This window comes from Triturus cristatus, chromosome 6, assembly GCF_964204655.1.
Source record: "Triturus cristatus chromosome 6, aTriCri1.1, whole genome shotgun sequence".
In the NCBI taxonomy this organism is placed as follows: Eukaryota; Metazoa; Chordata; class Amphibia; order Caudata; family Salamandridae; genus Triturus; species Triturus cristatus.
In genome coordinates, this window is record NC_140589.1 from 663,779,644 (window position 1) to 663,803,440 (window position 23,797).

General features: G+C 44.7%; 1 protein-coding gene across 7 annotated transcripts in view; it reads left to right on the forward strand.

Moving 5' to 3' along the window:
* Positions 1–1,890: 1,890 nt before the first annotated feature.
* The window catches only part of MAP3K7 (mitogen-activated protein kinase kinase kinase 7), a 324,585-nt gene continuing 302,678 nt past the window's right edge, over positions 1,891–23,797 (forward strand). For 4 of the 7 annotated variants that reach the window (XM_085611148.1, XM_085611150.1, XM_085611152.1 and 1 more), the window contains exons 1-2: positions 1,904–2,184; positions 17,732–17,842. In XM_085611148.1, coding sequence (XP_085467274.1) covers positions 2,092–2,184; positions 17,732–17,842 — 204 coding nt within the window. In that variant the 5' untranslated portion in view covers positions 1,904–2,091. Of the gene's footprint in view, positions 2,185–17,731; positions 17,843–23,797 lie in introns of all 7 variants that reach the window. The other 3 variants (XM_085611146.1, XM_085611151.1, XM_085611147.1) reach the window with 2 other exon arrangements.

Genomic DNA, 23,797 nt, shown 5'->3' on the forward strand with positions numbered 1-23,797 from the left:
TGGGGTTGGCAGTTGCGGTCCCCAGCAGCTTTGGGTGAAGACGTGCCCTTGGTGTCAGTGGCATGCTTTGAATAAAGTCTTCGTACTTACCTTCTGACTCCGATTTATCTTTACATCTTGCTCACATTGCCTCTGGATTCAAGATAGCCTGGCTGATGAGGGCTGTTAGCCCGAAACCGGTCCCAGGATGCTTGTTTCCGGTCCAGGGAAGAAATGGCTTGGCAGTTCGGGCTGGACTGTTCCTATGAGGGACAGGGTCAAGACTGATTTGCATATAGCTGAGTCTGAACTGGGGTGGCAAAGTGATCTAAAGAACGATGATGGATTCAACCTAGATCTGTGACTGTGGGTGAGTGTCTGAAAAGTTTCAGTGCTCTGTCCATCATCTCCTTGTGTTTGCTGTGATATAAAGTTCTCTGACACCCTACACTAGTATCAGTGGCGCTGTAAATCAAATTAAATGCATCTGAACGAGAATGTGGTTATAGAAGACTCGAGGGGCTCTATTAAAGGGTGGTAGTGAGGGAATCCTTGGCAGAGGGTGTCATTGGGGGCACCAACAAACATTTTCGCACAGGGCTCCACCAGCGCTAAAGCCAGCCACTTCCACTTCCTACAGTTCTAACACCAAATCAAAATCGTTGATTTGGAAACCCCCTTGAATCTGCAGCATACCTTCAAGCCAATGTATGATTTAATAGTGGTCTCGGTGGTTCTAGGTCTTTTTTTTATTTATGAACAATCTTTATTTGCTTGCAAGTGTGTCTTGTAATTTTGTATTATATGTGTTGTGTTTTTGCACTTAACATAATTCTGGCGAGTAAAGAGACCACAGTCAACAAAGATTATCTTACGACTCTTTGCATGTGCGTGTGGGATACTGGTGAGAAGATTTATGTTAAAACAAATTACTAAGTATTAATGTCATCCGCAGGTGACACAATAATGGCACAGAATGATAAGGGAGCCTTTTGAGAGGTTTTCTCGTGTCATTTTACATTTTGATTGATCCCGCTCCTCTATACCTCAACAGGCTCTCTCCCCTTTATGAGACAGAACTGGAATTTTTTTATCATGCACTCATCTGGAAACAATCAGTTAACATGGAGTAAAAAACATCCATCTTTTTGAGACCTGCAACTAGCTTTTCCATCCAATGTGACAAACGTAATACATTTAATACAGTTTTTAAATATATGCACTTCTTTAATTTGTATATTTATCTTTTTGTCCTTGTTACTTGTATCCACGTTAGGTCTCTTCAGTGATGCCAAATAAGATCAATAGTCCTGCCATGTCACTTTCTGTGATGTAACTTCTTGTGATGTTACATGCAAATTAGAGAGGCCTCACATCTTCCCTTTCGCCCGGGGCCCCAGAAGTTCTAGGACCAGCCCTGGGTCAACCTTCCTGTTTGCTGCAGGATTGTCCCACTTTTCAGTGGCCAGTCCCGCCTCCAACATTATGGTGTTGTGGGACGCTCAGCTGTCCTGTTTTTTTTGCCACTCAAAGGGCAAATAAGAGAGGAGGTTTGAGCGATCAACTGAGTACCTCAAGTGCTCTGGCAGGGTGTCCAACCCTTACTTTTTTTGCAGTATATTGAGTCCACTACAAACACGCACACGTAACATAAACATTGCTAAATCTGCACAATACAACACCGTGTATTTGAAAAGAGTACACGTTTCTAAATCGTACCAAACAACGAAGCTAATTTGCTTAACGCTTTAAAATACTGCGGCAAACTGCACGTCTCCAACGTTGGTTAACTTGCGGACTCCTACAAATCAGCCGCCAAAGACTGACAGCTCTACGGAACTCGCAGCCCACTTCAGCCGGATATGGTACGTCACCACGCTGCGTGTCTGTGTCATGGTTTGTAGGTCTCTCATTGGCCAGGGCTGGCTCCCCTGTGCGCATGTCCGGGGTGACAGCCCCTCAATCCCCTGCAGCACCGGCTGCCCCCCACCTCCCCTCCAGCCGCGGGCCCAGCGCCGGGCGCCTAGGCCTCGCAGCCCGGGGTCTGGCCAAGCCTGGCGACTGGTGAACATGCGGTGAGACATTGGCCCGCACACTGTGGAGAGCGCTGGCATGTCTGCCCCCTCCCCCTCTGCTGACATGATAGAGACTCCCCCGGTGCTCAACTTCGAGGAGATCGACTACAAGGAGATTGAGGTTGAGGAGGTGAGTGATTTGCAGTTGGAGGGATGCTCAATGCTTTGGGCTGTCAGCCGGTGCCAGAGCTGCCACATCACCAGAACACCCGCCCCGTGCATCAGTGGCCCACAGAATGGCTCTGGTCGTATTTCCCAGGGCTGCAGGACAGGCGGCTTCTGTCATGGGACGCTGAAGGGGACTAATGCTCCTGACAGCGCCGCCTGCCACACAAACACTGCTGACGGGGACAGCCTCTACACTGTTATGACCCGGCATGTCCATAGGGTCCCCACAACTGCCCTTTTGGCAGTAGCTGTGTCTGCATTTTCTTTTATTTAAGTGAGCCATTTTCCTATATTTAAGTCTATATATTTACAATTTAATTTGATGATTTGTATACCTCGCTGCAAAGAGTCGCTGGGGTTCTCCTGTTGGTGAGATCGTTGAGTGAAATGTAAACAAACCGAGAGTTGCATTTGAAATTGCATTCAGTGTAATTCTATGGGGTTATATTTCCATATGCATGTGCCCATTTCCACGAACACACTTCTCGAGTCTGACAAAAGTGAGCGACAAAGGTCTGCGTTGTGGTAGAGTCTTACTAGCTTTATGTAGGTGTTTCTCCCCAAAATGTGATTGTTTCACAACGAAATTCACTTGGTTTACAATTGGCCCCGCTTGAAGCTTTGTTCATTGCAGTCTTTCTTCCTCATCTCTCTGACAGCTGTTCTCAACCTTGTGCATTAATTATATTATCAGAAGCTTTAATTCAGGTCTGCAGGGTGGATTAATTATTTATATGTTCTTCTGACTTGTGCCATCAGTCGCGTGGTCTAGTGTTTTGCAAAGTTGGTATGAATATATTGTTTTGGGTAATGGTGCTCCAGTTTATTGAACACTATGCTACAGAAAATACACTAAAATTGTCATTTATGTTTTTGAATATCTCTATTTCTCGGGCATTGTTAGTTGAGGTTGCCCGTCGAATCTTGGCTTCCTTATACCCATTCCCGAAAACGTTAAGGTATCAACTTGGAGCTGAAATTGAGTTGAACTGTTGCAGGGGTATAGAAGTCTAGTGCTGTCAGTCATCTGCCAAGGATTCCCTCTGTGGCGCACACACATGCAGGCTTTGCCTGCTTTACGACAGCCACCAAGCACTCCCATCATACTTAACGCTTGAATGGCCCTGGGTCGTTTAAGCCTAATGTAGGCACTCCTTATATGTTGGTCATTCGCATGACCTGGCAATGACCATTGATCGTGAGTTTCTCAAATTCATGCTATGCACTGTTTGTGAACAGCCTGCCACTCCCCAAAGCTATGTTACTATATTGCTACGTCATATATATTGGAGCACCTAGTGATTTATCCAATGCCATGATAGAAGTTCTGCACCCATCTTCCTACCTGTGCATACACACCGCGCCCCAAACTAGCATTTTCTTCTGCTCACAGAACATAGAAGAAGAACTTGGTCTGTCGCCAACTCTTTTTGATCTACCGTTAATGGTGCGTGTGCCCCTTGTGTCCTTGCCTTTTTCCCAGTCTACAGCAGAAGCAGGCATATAATCCCTGTGCTTCATGTTCACACTATTGGATTAGACAGTATTGTGGTGTGGGACAACTGTCTATGAATGGTCTGTGCTTGGAATGTCACACTCTGTACAGCGATGACGTACAGGAACGATCTCCAAACTTTCCTTTTTAATTGCTGATAATTTAGTGTTCTCTGGTTAAGCCCTTCTATGGCCCGTGCTGAGTTTTGTTTATGTTCTCTCACTTGGATGTGATGTGTCTGCAGTGCATTTATTTATATCAACGAAATGTATGTTAACTTTGTTCTGGATACCAGACTGGCATGGGGCAGAGCTCTAACCCATTCTGGTTTCCAATCAAATTTTAGTACCAGGCTGCAACCTGGCTACTTACTGTCTATTCATTTCATAGGCCGTGAATATGAAATTCCTGTAAATCCTGTTGTGGGTGTAAACTACTGTTTGTGTCTAAAATGGGAATATGCTATGTGAGTAAGCCACAGGTATTTGCTCCCACTATTTGAGGCTGCGGAAACCGTAAGCGAATCACAGGAGCTAATAGTAAAATGAGCCATATGCAGAAATGGGGACTAATGTGCTCTTTTTTTGGCATGTTATTCCCCATTCCCATCATAATCAGGTGACATTGCACACCCACTAATTTGCAAACAACACTATATCATAATTTTGCAAGTGTGTAATTTTCATCTTCAATTAGTGGCTGTGTGAGATAAGGCAATTGGTGTATGCAGCATTTCTGTACCACGAACCTAATCAGAATTCAACAACGGACTGTATTGGGTCACGGACTAGCACAAAGTCAAAGATTGATAGTAGAGATGAATGGTTAGTGGACTGTTAATGCATTGTGATGTAGTGTCCTTTAAAGAGGTGCATCCTCAACTCTTTCCTAAATTAGAGTAGCATTAGGGAATGCTTATGAATACAGGTATGTTGTTGAAATCCTGGGTGCATAGATGGAAAAGGCCTCTGACTTGTTTTTTTCTTTTGTACACTTCATAGCCTGCAGTCTGATGGTGTCCTGGATGTGCCAATAGCCGCCAGAGATGGTGGATTTGTCTGCCAGATAATCTGAGGTGGTGGTCGTGATGGTTTTGTAAATGATGCAGCTGATTTTGAAGATGGTACGGGTCGGCAGTGAGGGCAAGTGTAGCTCCATCAGGATGGGAGTGATGTGATCGTATTTCTTCAGGCCTTGGATGAGACCATGCTTTTCAGAGAAGTGACTGTGTGGCTTCTGAGAGGCCGTGGTGCAGGGTGTTGCCACCATTCATATGTAATAGTCCAAGAACTTGAACAGTAGTTATAAGGTTGCTTTTGGGAACAAACAGTTTCACTTTCTTTGAAATAGAGCTCTGATACCACACCATCTTTGTTTTTTAGGCATTGTGTTCCTAGAGTGTGAAGTTGTCCAGGTTGAATCCCAGTGATTGGCATTCAATGAAAGTTTGTGTTCGAATCAGTGAATGTTAATTTAATTGAACCAGGTTTGCATTGCCTCTTGTTTATTGTTCTTGACAAATACCAGAAGTTCAGCAGTCTTGTTTGGTTTGAACTTCAGGAAGGTTTTGGACATCCAGGTCAGGGTGAGGTGCTGGCTGTCATTGAGGCATTGCATGTCTGAAGCAGAGGAGACTTTAAAGAGAGTGCTGTATCAACGGCATATTGGTAAATTTTGATGCTGTTAGTGATTTTTTGTTCTTCTATAATATCTAAGAACATCAAATCAAAGAGCAACTGACCATTCACAATGAACACTACATTGGTGTAGTAGGAGCTGAAAGTAGATCTTACGTGCCACCAACATTTTTGCCAGCTACAGTTAGTTGGTCTTATGTGAGCTATTACATCTTTAATGTGAGGTCTTGTGCTGTTGACAGCCCACCACAAGATGGTTTCCCATGCCATAAGTGATTTACTGTGAAATTAATGCACCACCCCAGGCCCCTTGTCTCTACGTTGGCTACTTTGAAATACCTAAGCTGTCCTCATTTGAACTCAACTGGATGGAAGGTACATGGGAGCATTTCACACTTGCAGTTTCTGTTATTACATGCCTGTAATGACTTGTTCAACAATGAGATTGTAAGGTTGGCTTTTATTTGGATACCCTCAACAGTAATTCACTTACAAAGGTGAATATTCAGGGTCTTTTTCTATACCACTGTTTTTTAAGCAAAAAGTTAGGATATGATCAGACCGCTGTTGCTGAAAACTCCTTAGGAAGGCTCTTCGGCCAAAGTGTTGATGATCTCACTATAATCACCTTATGTACAGTTTGTCAATTTAGGGCCAGTTTTTGTGGTAATTGCCTTGCTATGCAGCTGTTTTGAGGTGGCTAGCTTCTTTGGTATATCCAAGTTTGACTTTGCGCCAGTTATGAGGTAGGATCGCCTTTTATCGGTTTGGCACATAATGTACTTCTGACCAAGGACTGTATTTCTGTGCTTGTCATGCTAGGCCTATCTACTACCTTTTTGATGTTAATGACCATGTTGTGGTTCAACAGGACCTGTGCACCAGAGGAACATCCATGCGAACTTCCAAAATGTCCCCTTTCATCTTCTCTGTATACCTTGGAGCGCTGGGAGGGATAACCTCTTCAAGGTTGAGACGGAGGTAGTGAGAGCAGCTATCAATTGAAACCACTCACTGTGTTCAAGGGAACAGTGTTCACGCTCTTTGATAATATTTTAACTGTGCATGCTCTGGAAGCTGTTAATTGTAGAAACGTATTTTTGATGTTGTGACACTGGGTATTGCGTCTAACTCTTTTGGCATTGGATTTATCATCATGGGTCAATGCCTCAATGGGCGACCCTTCTTGACAAGATACCATTCTCTTTGAGGAGGAAGCTAGAAGTGGGGCAGACCGACTGCTCAGTTGAAACCAAGTCAATCACTTTATGACCGTGCACTCTATCACGCATAGTGTTCACTTGATAAATGCTAAACTCAAAATGACTGCCCCAGTCTTCAAAGCAATAAATGGAGCCTGCTGTGTGGAAACGTAAATACAATACCTAAAAGTTAATAGAGAGAATGCTTACTTGTTATTGAAAGGATCAGCTACCGGGTCTGTTATCTAAATTGGAGCTAGCATTTTCTGGGGAAAAAGTTTGAGTGATTAACTGTAAAACTAATTAAAAGTAGGAGGTATAATTTTAGATGACTTTTTAATTAGATGAACAGGAGGCTATAAACTGCCATGGTAAGTTGTGCTCCTTCAGCTGAAATTGCATACTGTGAAATTTACACCATGTGTTGGGATTAGGAAAAAAGGATTTTAAACCACCTTGTGGTAGCCAGCAGTACAGCTGCTGCAAATTTGGGTTACAGTGAAGATGCCCAAGATTGGGACAAGAGGTAAGGCTACCCAGCATCGGCGCATGAGGCCAGGTATGTGCCATATGTGTATCGTCTGCCCCTGAAGAGCATTTACATACAATAAACTTAAATTAAACTCATTTACATAGTGCATACCTAAAAATATAGCATAGTGCCAAACCTTTCAGAGGAAATACATGGAATGGCTATCTTCATTTGCTGCACACCACTACCAAACGGACATCTAAAAATGACATTGGGGAAGACATGAACTGTTGCTGTTGTGTATTTTATGTGGCGGAGTGACATGTGGGGTCTGACAGCCATGTTTTGTGTCGGAATGGCCAAAATATATTGTAGAGCCTTGAAGCCGTCTATTGATAGGCGCATTCCTGCATGCAAATTTCCACAATTCTTCAGTCTATTTTTTACCTGGTGGCTGTGGTAGTGTGAGTGGTATCCTACTAAAGGTAAGTCAAGACTAGAAGATACACCAGACTTAATTAAGTTCCTTTTCGCAAGTCTGAGTACAAGACATACCCAGGGCAAAAATAGATCTGACCTTTCTCAAACTACGTTGGGCACTCCTGTTATAGGTGCACAGCATCATTTGGTACTACTACAGAAATGGCGTGGGTGTGTGATCCATCTCACTTTTCATGCATCATCCTGTTAGGCCACCTTTCATAACTTCATCAGGAGATGCCAAGCATTGATCTGTCCAGCCTGGTACATATCTCTTGCTGCTCTTATTATCTCTGCTGGCACAAACCACTTCCTCCCTTTAGCACTTAGCTAACAGAGTGTGGAACATCTCACTATTGTGCTTAGTATCCTGCTGTTGGTTGAGCACAAAATATATACATTCAAAGTGCCTTCAGTAAAGATTACCTGTGCTATCATGGCCTGCCTGTAATATTTCACCACTTAGGAACCAGTCTTGCCTCTCGCTTTACTGTGGTTCTCACTTAAACTTGATTACCTATTGTGAGTCACATTCAGTTTGTGATGCCCACCAATTATGCATTCATCACATATTCACATATGGCATCTGAGTTTCGCCTGTTCTCTTTTGCCAAGGATTTAGCTGCCATGCCTGAGCAGGAGATTGTTATCCTGAATTTTCTGCTTGCTGTTGGTAGCTTTTATACTCCAATACCCTCCATTCCAGATAATCTCTCTCTCTCGGTTTCTGTCCCAGCTTGACAAGCACCTTTCTGTGAGGATGTAGTCTAGAGGATGGTGAAAGGCTCACAATCCCTCCTTGCATGTTACTAGCAGTTGTATCGAAGGCTATATCCAAGTACCTACACGTTTCCAGCATGACATCCCATTCCATCGCAATCGGGGTCTTCCGTAACCCTCTCGCCTCCTCCTGCCTCAACGCAGCACTCTCTGCTTCCCCCAGCGCACCAAATCACTGTGCCATGCATACGTAGTGGGCGGCGTTTTTGATTTCCACGCATGGTGATCGCCTGTACTGCCAACAGGAGCGCCAAATTTACAAATCTATATTGCACTTTATATTTGGAAGTTCCTTTTCTTAATCCCGGGATACAGCCATCTACTGTAGCAGGTATCCCCCTGTGTGTGATCTCCGCAGTATGGCGTCTGAACAAATCCCAATTACGTAGTGGTGTCAGGTCGACTTGTGTGTGGGAACGCAGCCCTACATATAGACACTTAATGAGATGCAGGCCCCTTCCCATGTAATACAGTGTTTTTACTAGATCGTTTGTGGAGGGTTCTTGCCTTTGTGGGGCCCAATGCACTCGAACATATTGCAATAGTGCTGCGTGTAAAAGATATAAATGGGACGGCTCCCCCGTTCCTCGCACTAAATTATTGTGGTCCAATAGCACCCCATCTCCGAAGAGGTTTGCCACCGTAGTGACCGCCACGTCCAACCAAGGTGCAAGTCTACGCGTCGTCAGGCGTCCGCCCTGTAAAGGTATACCAAGCAGAGGTATCTTCCCGGCATATGCCAGGGAGGCTCCGGTGTACTGTAGAGCTGCCCTCCAGCACTGCAATGCCGTGCGCAAAAGAGGGGGGGAGATCCCGCGGGATCTTGCTATGTGGCAGTAAGAGGGTGTGTAGGGCCCCATGTCCTACGTCTAGTTCAGTCATCCCTATCTCTTGTAGGTTACGCCCCGCTGTCCAAAAGGACAGCCGCTGCAGTAGGCAGGCGTAGAAATAAGCTCTGAGATCAGGCACTCCCAGGCCTCCTCTGGATGAGCTGCGTTGTAACCTCTTTAGGCTAATCCTCCGTCTACCGGTCCCACAAATTAGTTCAATTAGTAATGTGTTCATTAATTTAAAAGTGGTGCTCGGGAGAATAAGTGGTATGTTTGTAAAATAATAGAGAAGCCGCGGGAGGACCACCATTTTTGCGATTGCTGTCCTACCCGCTACTAACAGTGGCAGAGTGGTCCAAAAGGTAATGCTAGATCGTAGGGCTCTCGGGGCTCTGTTCAGATTGCCCTCTATCATGTCTGCCTGAGTCCGATATACGTGGATGCCTAGATATTTAAACGTGTGAGGTGCAACCTTGAACTGTAGTGTGCCAAACTGAAAGTCCAATAAGGGTGCCTGTTCTTTAAAGAAGAATACCGTCGATTTCATTGGATTGATAGCGAGACCCGACAGCCGTTCGAAACGTTCAAACATCGCAGCCATGGCGTCCATAGGGGTGCAGAGATCACGCAAGTATAGGATAATATCATCCGCATATGCCGACAGCAAGTGCGTGGTGTTACCCACCGTTATCCCCATGTCAACCAGCTCCGCCCGGATCTTCAATGCCAAAGGTTCAAGTGCCAGTATAAAAATAAGTGGCGAAAGCGGGCACCCCTGCCTCGTTCCCTTGCGTATCTGGTATTCTGCCGATATGTGCCCTCCCGTCCGTGCTCTAGCCATAGGAGCGTTGTATAAGAGGCGGATCCACCCAACATACTCTTCCGGCAGTCCAAATCTCCCTAGGGCCCTGAATATGTAGTCCCATTTAATGGTGTTGAACGCTTGGCGCATATCTAAAGAAACACAACCCGCATAATCATATTGGTTTGGGGCCTCTGCAAGTAGGTGGTGCAGTCTCCTAGTGTTCAATGACGAACTACGCGCAGGCAGGAAACCCGTCTGATCTATATGGATCAGTTTATGCAGTGTCGGCAGGAGTCTATTGGCCAGTACTTTACTAAGTATTTTATACTCCGTTGTTAACAATGATAATGGACGGTAGCTAGCTATGTCAGTAGGGTCCCTACCTGGTTTCGGGAGTGACACCACCAGCGCCTGCGCTGTGGTGAGGGGCAGTTAGCCCTTCTCCAGTGCCTCTTTATATAAGATTTCCAACTGGGGCACAAGGATATCCACATAGGCAGTATAAAATTCAGCTGGCAGGCCATCCATCCCAGGGGTTTTGTTTCGGGGAAGACCCTTAATGGCGGCCTTAATTTCTGACTTAGTGATGAGGCCCAGTATCCCTTTCTGTGCGTCGGCTGATAGCTGAGGGCATGGTATTGTGGATACAAACTCATCTATGTGTGAGCTCACTTCTTCCCCAGGCTCACTATAGAGTGTTGCATAGTATTGTCTAAAAGCCTCATTAATATCTCCCTATGTAGACACTGTATCTCCTGCAAGGGTAGTGACTTCATTAATAACAACGTTAGGGGGGTCGTCCCATAGTAATTTTGCCAACAGGGTCCCAGCCTTGTCTGCCTCTGTGTGTCTCAATTGCGTGTATTTTTGATGATCTATGACACGGAGAGACTCCAGTAATTCGGCATGTCTGATTCTGGCCTCCTGCAAGGGGGCTCGCTTGTCGGCGTCCAGCACGGCTTCTTGCTCCAGCCTGCTTAGCCTCTCTTCTATGTCTATAAGGGACTTATGAACCTCTTGTCGTGCACCTACTGTCACCCCTGTTGCCTTCCCACGGACCACCGTTTTAAAGGCAATCTAGTAGACATTGTGTTACTATTTTCAGTAAAATAGCGCTGGATAGTGTCTGATAAAGCAGTGCGGAACACGGAGTTTTCCAGCATTTGGGGCCATAACCACCATTTTGGCACTGGGGTGGATACCCTGCCACACCCAATCACTATTTCCAGTGGGTTGTGATCAGAGAAGGATTGCGCCAAGTATGTAGTAGTCATCACCTGCATCGCAATTCTATTTGAACAGAACATTCTATCAATTCTTGTGTGTAGCAGGTGCACTGGTGAATAGGAGTACTCCGTGTGTGTTGGGTGTCTCATCCGCCATACGTCACATTGCCATCATATGACTCTTAATACAACTTGTAGCATATTATTGTATGGTAGCACTTCAAGACATTTTTTTCATGCTCTTCTTCCATGACTTATCTCTAAGCACTAAAATATCTTGAAGGGAAAATGCATATGGGAACACTTAAAAGTAGTGTGGGAGTGACACCATGCCCCTGTGTGCTGCACATGTGGACCCCTGTAGAGACAAGCATTTGCAATGCAATAGGTCTCGCCTTAGTGAAAAGTTGAGCTTTTGGCGTTGCAAATGATAATGTTTGTGAATTTTTTTTCTGTCAAAACAATATGCCAGCAGGAACATATGTAATAAAAGAAAATCCACAAAACAAGGAAAGGGTGCAACACAACAGGCTGTTACTGGGTGTCCCTTTGGAGCTGTAAAGGGACCTCTTATAGCCACATAAGGTACTACACCATTAATGCAATTCTAAAAAGAAAAGATTGCAGCTGAGCATACGTTTCCATTTGTTTTTATTGTAAGTGAGATGCTAAATAAACAATGGTGCATTTTAAAAACACAAGCTAACAAAAATCTCCCTTACAATAAAAACAAATGGCAACGTATGCTCAGCTGCAACTTAAAAAAGAAATAATTGTTTCAAGGGTGCAGCACCGTATGTGGCTAATAGAGGTCCCTTTACACCTCCACAGGGACACCTGATGAGTTGTTGAAGCACTTTTCAGCAAGTAGCACGCTACTCCAGAACCCAAGAAGGATGAGAGGTGAATAAGTGTGTAGGGAAATATGAAATTGATTTGATTTGAGCGGTGGACATGTTAGTCTGTTGTTTGGATTATAAAAGAATAGTTGAGGGATAGAAGAGGGAAGATTTTGCATTTATATATAGCACTTGCTATCCCTGATGTGGTGTTGAAGCGCTTTTGGGCGGGTAGCACGCTACTCCGGAACCCAAGAAGGATTAGAGGTGAACTAGTGTGTAGGGAAATATGAAATTAATTTGATATGATTTGAGCGCTGGATTGTCAAAGGATAGTTGAGGGATAGAAGAGGGAAGGGTTTGCATTTATATAGCACTTGCTACCCCTGATGAGGTGTTGAAGCGCTTTTGGGAGGGTAGCACGCTACTCCGGAACCCATACAGGATTAGTGGAGAATTAGTATAGGGCAATATGAAATTAATTTGAGCGGTTGACATGTTAGCCTGTTATTTGGATTGTAAAGGAATAGTGGAGGAATAGAAGAGGACTGAGTCTGCAAAGTCTTTTGGGGGGGGATTTCATAGCAGTAGGAGTAGGTTTGGGATGAGTAAAGGGGAGGTGGAGGGGAAGAGTCAGAGTTAAGGGTTTAGAAAGGCTTGTTTGGGAGATGTGAATAGTAAAAGAGGTATGAGATGGTGCAAGGAGGGGTAGAGGAGGGAATAGTCTAGAAAAGGTTATTTTGGGGAGCATATTAGTGGTGATGGGTTTTGGGATGAATGAGAGAGTGGAGGTATAGGGTGAGAAATATGGTAGTGCATTGGAAAGAGTAATAGAAAGAGGTTTGAGATGAGTCAGAGAGTTGAGGTTGAAGATACATTAAGAGCGGTATAGGGTGAGAAATAGGGAAGTGCATGGGAGATGCTGAATTAGAAGCAAAGTAATAAATATAAAGATACACAAGTACATGGAAGGTATATACGGATAAAGAAGGTAATATATGTAGATTAAAGTTGCATTTAATAAACTCAGACTTTCAAGTGCTGCTGTATTTAAAAACAAATTGTCTGTAATTCAATAGTGAAGCAATTGTAGATAAATATTTATGATAAAAGATATACTTATTTATGCAGTCCCATATACATGTCAAACATAGCATTATGTAACTATAAATATGTACATTTGTTTAGAAGAACTAATGAATAGATCTTTAAAAACAATTGTACACATTTATACAAAGCAATACACATATGTAGGTACACCTCTATAGTCCAAATAAATGCTTATATACAAATGATGTTAATTAAGGTAGGCGAGAGGATCCCTCCGAGCCAGCCACTGCCACACTCCGCTCAACCGCATGTCCTTTCTTGGAAAATACAGGGTATCTGATGCCCAAACTTCCTACTAAGAGAGCAGGAGGTCTTAAAAAGACCCTTTACATATCTCCAAGGTGGGTCTAAACATGCCATGAGCTCAAGAAAAACCAGGACTGCAAATAACTTGATAGAAATATCAGAACACACAAAGACGTGTAAGAACTGTGTCTTCCAAATACTGACAGCAACTGGGCAATCCTAAGGTATCCTAGCACTGTAAGCACTAGGGGTTGATCGATATTATGATCTTAAAACACAGCGCTACAGAGGCTCATGGAAAAACAGGTCTGCACATACCAGCCCTTTTACGATCAGGGCGGAGGCGTCATTACCAGTCTCTCGCTGGACCCGCCCATTAATGCATGCAGATTGGGCAGTTATTTAACATAGCCACAGGCTTTAAAGACCTGGCCACCTGAAGTTACTTAATTTCAAGCATCTTCCTTCAAGTAAAAAAACCCATGAAATTATAAACTATTAATTACACTAGTTTAACAGTTAGTCACTTCGGAAGTGCCATGAAACAGCGGTTTCCCAAGGTCGCCTCCATGAATAAGGAAGGCCGTATATATACCAAAGGGTGTGCAACTGTAGATAAAGTTATAAATCTTGCCTTTGTTTTGGTGATCGCTATTCTTTGTTAAAGGAAGCCCCATGTTCCTATCCACAGACGTTCACTATGTAACACTCTGTAACACATTGTTCCCTGCTCCAATGCCCTACAATGGAACCAAGGCCAGAGGGAGGGAATGCAGCGTGGATGCCCGCGCCTGGTGTGGGAGCGGTGCAAAGTCCCCGCGAGGACACATCACACGCAGACCACCTAGGCCAGAGGGCCCAGCCGCTGGGGAGACTGGGAACCGCACACAGGCACTTCCACAAACGCCAAAGGGGCAAGGGAATAAAAGCACAGACCCGGTGTGAAAGCAGAGATGCCACCACCCACCACCACTCACCACTCGATGGCACTCAATCCACCGACCCCTGAAACTGAGCCCATTCAAAAAAGCCCCTGTGAAACAACACTAGCCCATGAACTGTGCAACTTGAGGGATAGATCTGCTGTCTAAGGCCTGAGCCAGTGAAAAAACGCTGATGGAGCACACGTTACAGAGTGAGGAATGCAGCATCCCTATCACAAACAATTCACAAGCTCAACGTGCTCCAGGATTCCACCTGAATGGAAATGCATACAGGTTTATCACGCGATCCTGGATAACATAATGAGCTTGTGAATTGTTTGTGATCGGGATGCTGCATTCTGCACTCTGTAATGTGAGCTCTTGGGCCTCTCTGCCCCCTGTTGTGTTTATACCCAGGGCGCGTGTTCCCTTCAAAACATTCAATGCTATCACTACAAAGGAAGAAAAAAAAAGTCCCAGTAAACAAACGGATCAAAACAAAAGCAGGAGGAATACTGAAGTTAGGCGCTGCTGCTGGGAGGAAATAAAGGACGATAAGGAGGGATGAAGAAGGGACAGTAAGCAATTGCAGCCAAGCCTTTTGAAAGGACAATCCTAGTAACCAATAAAAAGCGAATGGGCGGGCTGTCAGTCCAGTAGTATATACAACAGATCGAGAGACATCACATGCGCTGTCAAGGCTCGACCTAAAAAAGTAGACAGTAGTGGGAAGAAGATTATTATTTTTTTTTCCTAATTAATCACATTTTATTTCTGTAAGTGCATATTCTTTAGAGGGGTCTTGTGTTTTAGCCCTCCTGTTTACTGGCTTTTAAATGTTTGCCCAGAGGATTAAACGTTTGCCCCCCTTAGAGGCAGCTCATCAGTTAAACATGGAATTATCAGAATTGTGATTAGTATACTTCTAAAACAACTATTCAACTCCACTTCCTAGAAGCACTTTTTTTTTTTTTTTTACTTTTCACTTAGGAAGAAATAATTTGATTAAAGCATTTAAATGGAATAAATAAGCAGTGCATCGCACAAACAGGGGCCTATGTATTCGTATCCAAGACATATCTCCAAGTGCCTGATATTCATATTGGCTAAGCACTGTCGTAGGAAATATTTGCATAGCATCTTTGCTCTTGTCTTGGTTCTCTTCCTTGGGCTGTGACTGCTTTGATGAAAGCATGCTAATTTTGAAATGGTCTACCGTATAATTGACCGCCTCCGAGTAGCTGTGCGATACTACTGAGGCTGTGCCCAAAAGGTTTCTTCCATGAATAAAGTTGGACTTTAACTGGATATGCAGAATCCTTCTCAAAAAGTGCATCAAAACCTCATGTTACATACACTCTGGTATTTCCATGTAGTCTTCACTTCCAGTGAATGTATTAATTAAGTTAATTTTGAGTCATAATATCTTTATGGAACCTCCTCCTGAAGCTACTCACAGTTCCTGTTCTTGTATGGTCTCCTGACAAGGCTATGCAGTTTTTTCGTTTAGAATAGTTAGACTACTTCTTCTGTAGCCTGAGGTTAATAGTGTGTGCTTAGGGAGGTGACTCCCATGGCAGAGGTTTGGTGTTGTGTCTGTAGTTCAGAGACGTGCTCCAATCGTGTTGCTGTGAATTGTACCTGCACTTAAGCTTGCAGTGATGTGACCATATATAAGAAATAAATAGTCACATATTGCATATACCTACATCTCAGAATAGGTGTCTACTGTTTTAGAAGTGCATTGTTAGTATAGTATGGGTGAATAGAGTGGCCTATGTAGGAAGAGCCTTGGTTTCGTGTGTGAAGTTTGGAGGACCGCTTCAAGTGTATCTTGCAGCACTTGAACATTGATTGAAGTGAAAAGGAGTAAGAGTGATACAATCACATTTTGAGTATAGTTAACTGTGGCCCTCCTACTTGCAGCCGCCATTCTTTAATGTATTGCCTGTCACTGCGTATACCACCAAAGCTTTAGTTGAAGGAAGGTGGCTTTGATGCCTTGGATACCCCTACAAGGAACGTTTTGCAGTGCTGGGGAGATTTGTCTCACTAAGCAAAGAGAATACAGTTGTCAGGTGCTCTCTATCTGTTTTTTGTGTGCATTCTTCATAGTAGGTAGGGCTTATCTATGATGTATATAACATTGGTGGCGTCAGGTGCAGCAAGACCAAGACAGTGGTAGCCTGGACCATGAGAGGGAAACCTGTGTAAGGATAATGTGATATTAGGTGGCACTCTGACACTCTTAAGGCACACATGACTGTCTGGTGTCCATAATCACTTTGAGATTTCTCACTTCTCTCATGATGGTGATTGAAGGTCCCTGTTCCCTAAGGCGATACGGTAGTAGTGTGAGACTTAGACCGGTTTCTGACGGCTGGTATCACTTTGTTTATGTGTTGAGTTTCAGGTGGTTGAGTACCAACCAGTGGTCCATTGTTCAGAATTGTGGGCCTTGGACACAGGATTTGTGGTCTGGCACGTTTTCAAGTTATGGGGTGAGCTGGGTGTCGTCCACTTAGTTGCATCAGCTTAAATTTATTGGTTTGACGTCTGGCAGAGGGCTGTGGTATGCATTTCAGGTTGTAGGGAAATGTACTTGTAGCAGCTGTACAGAAATTGTATTACCAAGTTTACCAGGACAGTGTGAAAGTAGAGCAACCTACACTGACCGTAGAAGGCTTGTCTATCCCAGGTTTCCAGAGAGTAGTTTAACTGCTGTACTGCCTCTTCTAGGTCTACAGAAAGTGTCTGTACCAATCCTATATGCACCATGCGTGCAAAAATTGTCATAATGACAGTACCAACAGAACGCGGTACATGAAAAAAGAAACTACATGTTTATTCTTATTCTTTCCTTTTTGTCGGTTGCTTCTTTTCAGTCACTTTCTGTTGCTGTTTTTAGCTACACCATTATGTAAATCTTTCCTCCTTAGACATCTTCCTGCGGCCTCTTAGACATGCATAGTTTTTCCCTATTAATGTAATGCAAATATACATTTTCTTATTAAAATACCGCCTTAATTAAAAGGCTTTACTTTTATCAGTCAGACACAGTTACGAAATATCAAAGGCATTGTTTAGGTTTTGATCCCTTCTCAAAAAACCTCCATATGGAGTGTCTTGCTGAAAAAGAAATGTAGGGATTGGGAAGCAAGGTACACATATGCAAATCGACTATTTTTGGCATTAACAGTCCACTTAGTAATGTAGTGATGATTACATTGAACCCCCATTTGAGTCCTAGTTGAAGTTTCAATGTAACTATTTTGTATGTGGCTTAGATAATTTGCTTTGAATAATCAGTCGTTTAATGCCCCTTTATATTGTAATGCAGATGATCAAGGTGAGGCTGAATTAGATGCAGTTCCTATGTTTCTGCATGTTTTTCAGTAACCAGTTATACTTATCCTTTAAAGGGAATGCTACACTGCAATAACTATTTCTTGACATTTTTCTAGGTGGTTGGAAGAGGTGCATTTGGAGTAGTCTGCAAGGCAAAATGGCGAGGGAAAGATGTGGCCATCAAGCAAATAGAAAGTGAATCTGAAAGGAAGGCCTTCATTGTTGAGGTACTCTTTGATTGCGCTTGGGAAATGTTTATGTATTTGCTGTTAGTTGGGAAAGGGCAGATAGGTGGCAGCAAATGTATAATGTTCAGGCATGCTGCTGGCTGTAATCACCATTATTGTGAAAAATATCCGCTAATAATTTTCAAGTCCTTACGATGGTATGCCTTTTTCTAACCTCTGCTTCCTGTTGAGTAGGTTTGAGAAAAGTTGCTCTGAATGAATTCCAAACTGACAAACTAATTTTATCAGTGCCTCCAACAAAAATAAACATATTATTCTTCGAATCTGTTTAAAATATCTGGGCAAAGGAAGCCGGATAGCCTATTTATGATCCTGCTTCTTGTTGACCTTGTTTGATGTTTGGCTAAATTGTAATGTGTTTTCTGCACATTGCTTTGAATGTAGAGAATAGTATAAAAGGCACCCGTGTTCAAATTTAGCTATAAACTCCTGTAGCTGCTTAAAGCTAATCTAAATGCAAAAAAAAGATAAAAGCTGTATAAAAGGACTTTGACTCCAACCCCTTGTTGATCATCTTATTTACGATCATTAGATTGGGCAGCAGTTGTGTTTGAAGGAAGTGACCCGTTTAGGGTCACCTGGGTCACTCGCGACCACCTCTCAGCCTTCCACACAAATGAAGAGTCGGTCAGACAGTAGAGAACACCAACCAAGTATATTTTATTCAGGTACACTCGAGTGGAGACCGGTCTGACCAGCCTCCTTGGATTGCTGCAGAGGGACTGACTTCAGCAAGCATGACGATACATAATGTACAATTCAGAACCAATAAAGACACGCCCCCTACTGGAAATTTCCGGTTGGTAGCTGGTGAACAAAGGAGATACAGAAGGATGGGTCCATGCTATCTCAGCGTCAAGTTCACTCTGCCTGGGCCTGCCGCTCTAAGGGTGAGAGCAGGCTTATCGAATGGGAAAGGTATGCACTGACAAGAACAGTGTATTCGTTAGCACAGCAAAACTCATGGAGAAACAAAAAATAGACCGCTGCTTTCAGCTGGGGCAGAGAGAGGGCCTGAGACAGAAGTTTGTTTCGATCATGGCTCAAAATGACGGCTGAATATAAAATGGTGCCGCAAATGCTAACTTAACATAACATGTGTATTTGTAAAGCGCACGTTCACCCTTAGGCATCTTGGCGCTGAATAACAGATATTTATTGTTACCCAACCTCAGATGGATGAAAGGCTGAGTGGACCCGCCGGGATTTGAACCTGTGACCATGAGGTCAAACAAAGGCCCCTGCAGTGGAAGCATTAGTCCACTGAGCCACCAGACCCGGCTAAGACATACAATGCTTGGAAAAGTCAGCTAAAACATTTTTATTCCAGCAGACCCTCCTTTTAGCAGTCGCTAAACCATTTAATTACTACCTAAAAACAGATAACATGTTGCAGAAAATAAGAGCTACCACTACAAGCTGATATTTGCATTGTCAATATTCAAAGATACCTTCATCAATCAACATAATGTTGTTAATGTTTTTCATCATTATTGTGGCATTAGTGTCATGGACTGATATCTTTGGCTTAGGCGTCAAAGTATTTACACAATAAGCACAACAAGCAGGGAGGCAGTGCATGCAAAGACAACATGTAAAGATAATACCAGCAACCAGAAAGATAAGAATCTTCCAACCCCAGGTCGTGAACATACACCAGAACCATCCAGAGAGAGTTCAGGTACCATTTTCTTGGTGTATGTCAGATGAAAGCCTATGCAACTTCTGTATGGCAGCATACACATTGGGGGCGTGATCAGGAATGTACACACAGCAGCTACTGCCAGTAACGCAACAGGCCCCTCCCTGATCAGCTAGGATGACATCGAACACCATCCTGTTTTGTAAGGTGACGATCCTCATAGCCTGGAGCTCAGCAGTGATAGTTTTTACTATCCCTGCTGTTGTATTAATAACCCCTTCCACAACTCTTGTGAGCCGACAAATGTTAAGGCTATTGGACATGGTGCCCCAAAAGTGTACGATTTCCTTCATGACTCCGTGATAGGACACACTCCAACGCTGCAGCCTATTGTCTTTGTGGTAATTAGATGGAGCTATATACACAGGGGGGAAGGAGAAAAGAGAGAACACCTACCCGACCATCCCTCTGGGAGCCAGACATAAGCTTGGGTTCCACTGACAAAATAGATATTAGGGGGTGGTATTAAGGATGGTCTGTCAGTCGTTCTCTACTCATATGTGGAATTGCACCTACTCTCCCCTACCTTTATCTTCCCAGCCCCCTGGACACACAAACTAGCTGTTGTGTTGACCACTGACACTGGTGTTGTCTTGTCCTCAGTAACATTACGAGCCTGGAAAGACTGGAAGTACTCTGACGTGTTAAACCCTTGAAATTCAACTATTTCCATTTGAGACCATGTCCCATTCTTAACACTTTTGTATGCGGTCTTGCAGTTCCTTAAAAACAATCTACTAAACGGCTCTTGGCCTGTCGAACCGCCGAGGGGAGCCCTGTGATGGAAATGTACATTCTGTACCGTAGTGCGAGAATCAGCAGGTGTCAATCAATCAGGACATTTGTAAAGCACACTACTCACCCGTGAGGGTCTCAAGGTGCTTGGGGGGTGGGGGCCGGGGGTGCTGCTACTGCTCGAATAGCCACGTTTTGAGTAGCCTCCTGAATGTTAGTAGGTCCTGGGTCTGCCGTAGGAGGGTGGGGAGGGAGTTCCAGGTTTTGGCGGCGAGGTGGGAGAATGATCTACCGCCAGTGGTCGCTCTTCGGATGCGGGGGGCGGTGGCGAGGGCGAGGTCGGCGGAGCGGAGCTGGCGACTCGGGGTGTTGAAGGTGAGTCATCTGTTGAGGTATGCCGGTCCGGTGTTGTGGCGTGCCTTGTGTGCGTGGGTGAGGATCTTGAAGGTGATCCTTTTGTTGACGGGAAGCCAGTGCAGGTCTCTCTGGTGGGGTGTGATGTGGCTGTGGCAGGGGAGTTCGTGGATCAAACGTGCAGAGGCGTTCTGTATGCGTTGTAGTCGTTTCAGGAGTTTGGCCGAGGCTCCTGCGTAGAAGGCGTTTCCATAGTCCAGCCTGCTGCTGACGAGGGCCTGGGTGACCGTTCTTCTTGTTTTGGTGGGGATCCACCTGTAGATCTTGTGGAGCATGCGGAGGGTGTTGAAGCAGGAGGATGAGACGGCGTTGACTTGTTTGGTCATGGAGAGTGTTGAGTCGAGGATGAATCCCAGGTTGCGTGCGTGGTCGGTGGGTGTTGGTGCTGCTCCCAGTGCTGCTCAAAGTATTGAATTGGGGATGGGGGCATACCATACTGAGTAATGCAAACCAACCCTCGCAACTACTGATGTATGACAGTGGCATGGACACCAAGTTATTGCTTTTAGGAGTCACCGAGGGGAGTAGACCACAAACCCAACAATTAGTTGTATTCGTCACCTCATGGGCCTGATGCAACATTTGTATAAATACATTATCCTTATAAGACTTTCAATGCTCTCCCTTGTGAGGGGCAACGTAACAAAAATGTGTTCAGGAGGAATCTGTGTTGTACCAACCAAAGAATGCACAGGATACTTCTCCTTCCAGGAAATAGAATATCCCTAGTACAATGATTAGTGCAATGGCAACTATTGATGCAAAAACTATTTTACTCTTTCTGGACCAACCACGCTCTGGACGCGGAGATGCAAATGGCTGTTCTTCCTCAGTAATGGGCCGACCAAACGGATACATTGTGAAGCAAAGGAAAGGGAATGCAATAGAACTGACGCCAAAAGGGGCAAGTGTTCCCAGTGTCCGTCTGAGCCTCACTGTTAGTCTCCTATTGTTCATCAAAGTTGGTGCTCTTGAGCACCGGCGGTGGAGCTGCTCAGTCCTAGCTCGCGATGAATCCCACGTCTTCCAGGATAATGTACCACCTTCCAAGGGAGCACATTCAATCTATCCTGTCCAATGTCCGCACAATGCACCAATCTCGCCTCTCCCTAAACTAACACTGTTGGGAGGCAAAGTACACCCTGACTTGCGCAGTCCATCCCTACTAATCTGACTTCTCATTTGGTGCACTGTTTTTCACTCGAGGGTGCAAATTGTACCTGGTGACTCCAGGCACAGAGGGGTCAGTAAAAAGGGGCTCAGGCACAGAGGGGTTAGTAGAAAGGGGCTCCTCAATTGCTTTGATCTCCGGGGGTTTTGCCGCATTTAGTACTTCATTATTTTTGGCATCCGTTTGGGTCCACTTGAGCTTGGCATTGGAAAAAGGGACGAATCTTGGAGCTCTCTCTCACTCAGAGTCCCCGATACCATGCCTCACCCACTGGTCATAGGGTAAAGGCAGGGGTACCCTACGACCATTGGAGTAATTAATCCAGTTCTTTCGGCGGAGACCTTCACAATGGTACGAGTTGAAAGGAGGACCTGTTCTGGGCCCCTTCACCGAGGCTCCAGGCTCATTTTCCACTGAATATTCTTGATGAGGACCCAGGCCGGATGTCGTGTTCAGGCTTCTCCGGTACTGCGGGAAGTGTGTCCCTGGTCTGTTGGTGAATAGAACGCACATTTTCAGTTAACTGGTACAGGTAATCCATCAGTAAAGGATACTCAATCTCAGAAAATTTACGAGGTCGTGGGACGCCCCAGACATTCGCCGGGTGCCTGAACACGACCTCGTAAGGTGACAATCCTGTCCTAGAATGTGCTGTTGTTCTTGTGGACAAAAGGACTAACGGTAAAGCATCTGCGCCACTGCAACCCTGTGGTCTCCTGAATCTTTGCCAGTTTCAGTTTGAGAGTACCGTTGTACTTCCCAAACAAACCTGCTGACTGGGGGTGATTTGCAGCATGAAACTTCTGTCTGATGTGTAGTCCCTCACAAACTAGTTGGATAACCTTGGCATTGAAATTACTTCCTTTATCACTCCAGATCAAACGGGGCAAGCCGAAGCAAACTCCTTCTGGAGTATCTTTGCAGTCGCTATGGCTGTATTTTCCTTGGTGGGGTAGGCCTCAACCCATTTACTGAATGCACAGACCACCACCAACACATGCTTCAAATGATTGACCCTGTCCATTTCGATAAAATCCATCTAGAGTACCTCAAAGGGGAAAGAGGGAGGTGCAAAATTACCGGGTGGTGTAGGCGTACCCTTGCCAGGATTGTGCATCATGCACACTATACAGTATTTTACCAATGGGCAGCTGTCTTGGAGATATTGTCATTCTGCCATACAGGGTCTAACAACTTGCAAATACCCTTAGCACTGATATGAGCTGGGTCATGGGCCATTGTCACTACGGGAAGAACATATGCATCTGGTAACATCCATCTCTGCTTCCCTGACTTGTCAATCCAACATCCTTCATCATTTAAATTTGCTGTATTTTCTTGCCACACCGCTAATTCCTCCACTTCGGCCTCACTCTGGATCTCCTTCACATTTTCTAGTATATCCTCAAATATGGAGAACTCGAGCACCCACCTGGCTGGACCTGCTACATACATTCTTTTCATTTTTAGTGCGGGCTGTCTGATGTGCAGAAGCGTTCCCCTCACCCACCTTGTCGGTAACCTTCCTATGAGCGCTGCACATCACAATCGCCAATTTCCCGGGGCGCGTCAGGGTGGACAGAAGCCTATATATGAGAGGACCATGCTGAATGCGTGTCCCATGGGAAGTAAGGAACCCTCTCTCTGCCCAGAGCCGCCCAAAATTATGGGAGACCACGAAGGCGTACTGGCTGTCAGTATTAACAACCAGTCCCTCGCTCAGCTCACAGGCTCGAATTAGGGAAACTAACTCAGCTGCTTGGGCGGACTGATGGGGAACTCGTAAAGTCTCAACTACCCTGTGCAGTGTAGTGATTGCATATGCCACAGTGGTGGTGCCATCTGGTAATTTGAAGCAAGAGCCATCGACATATAGTTCCTCTTGGGGGGTCAGATAAGGGAACATCAGTCA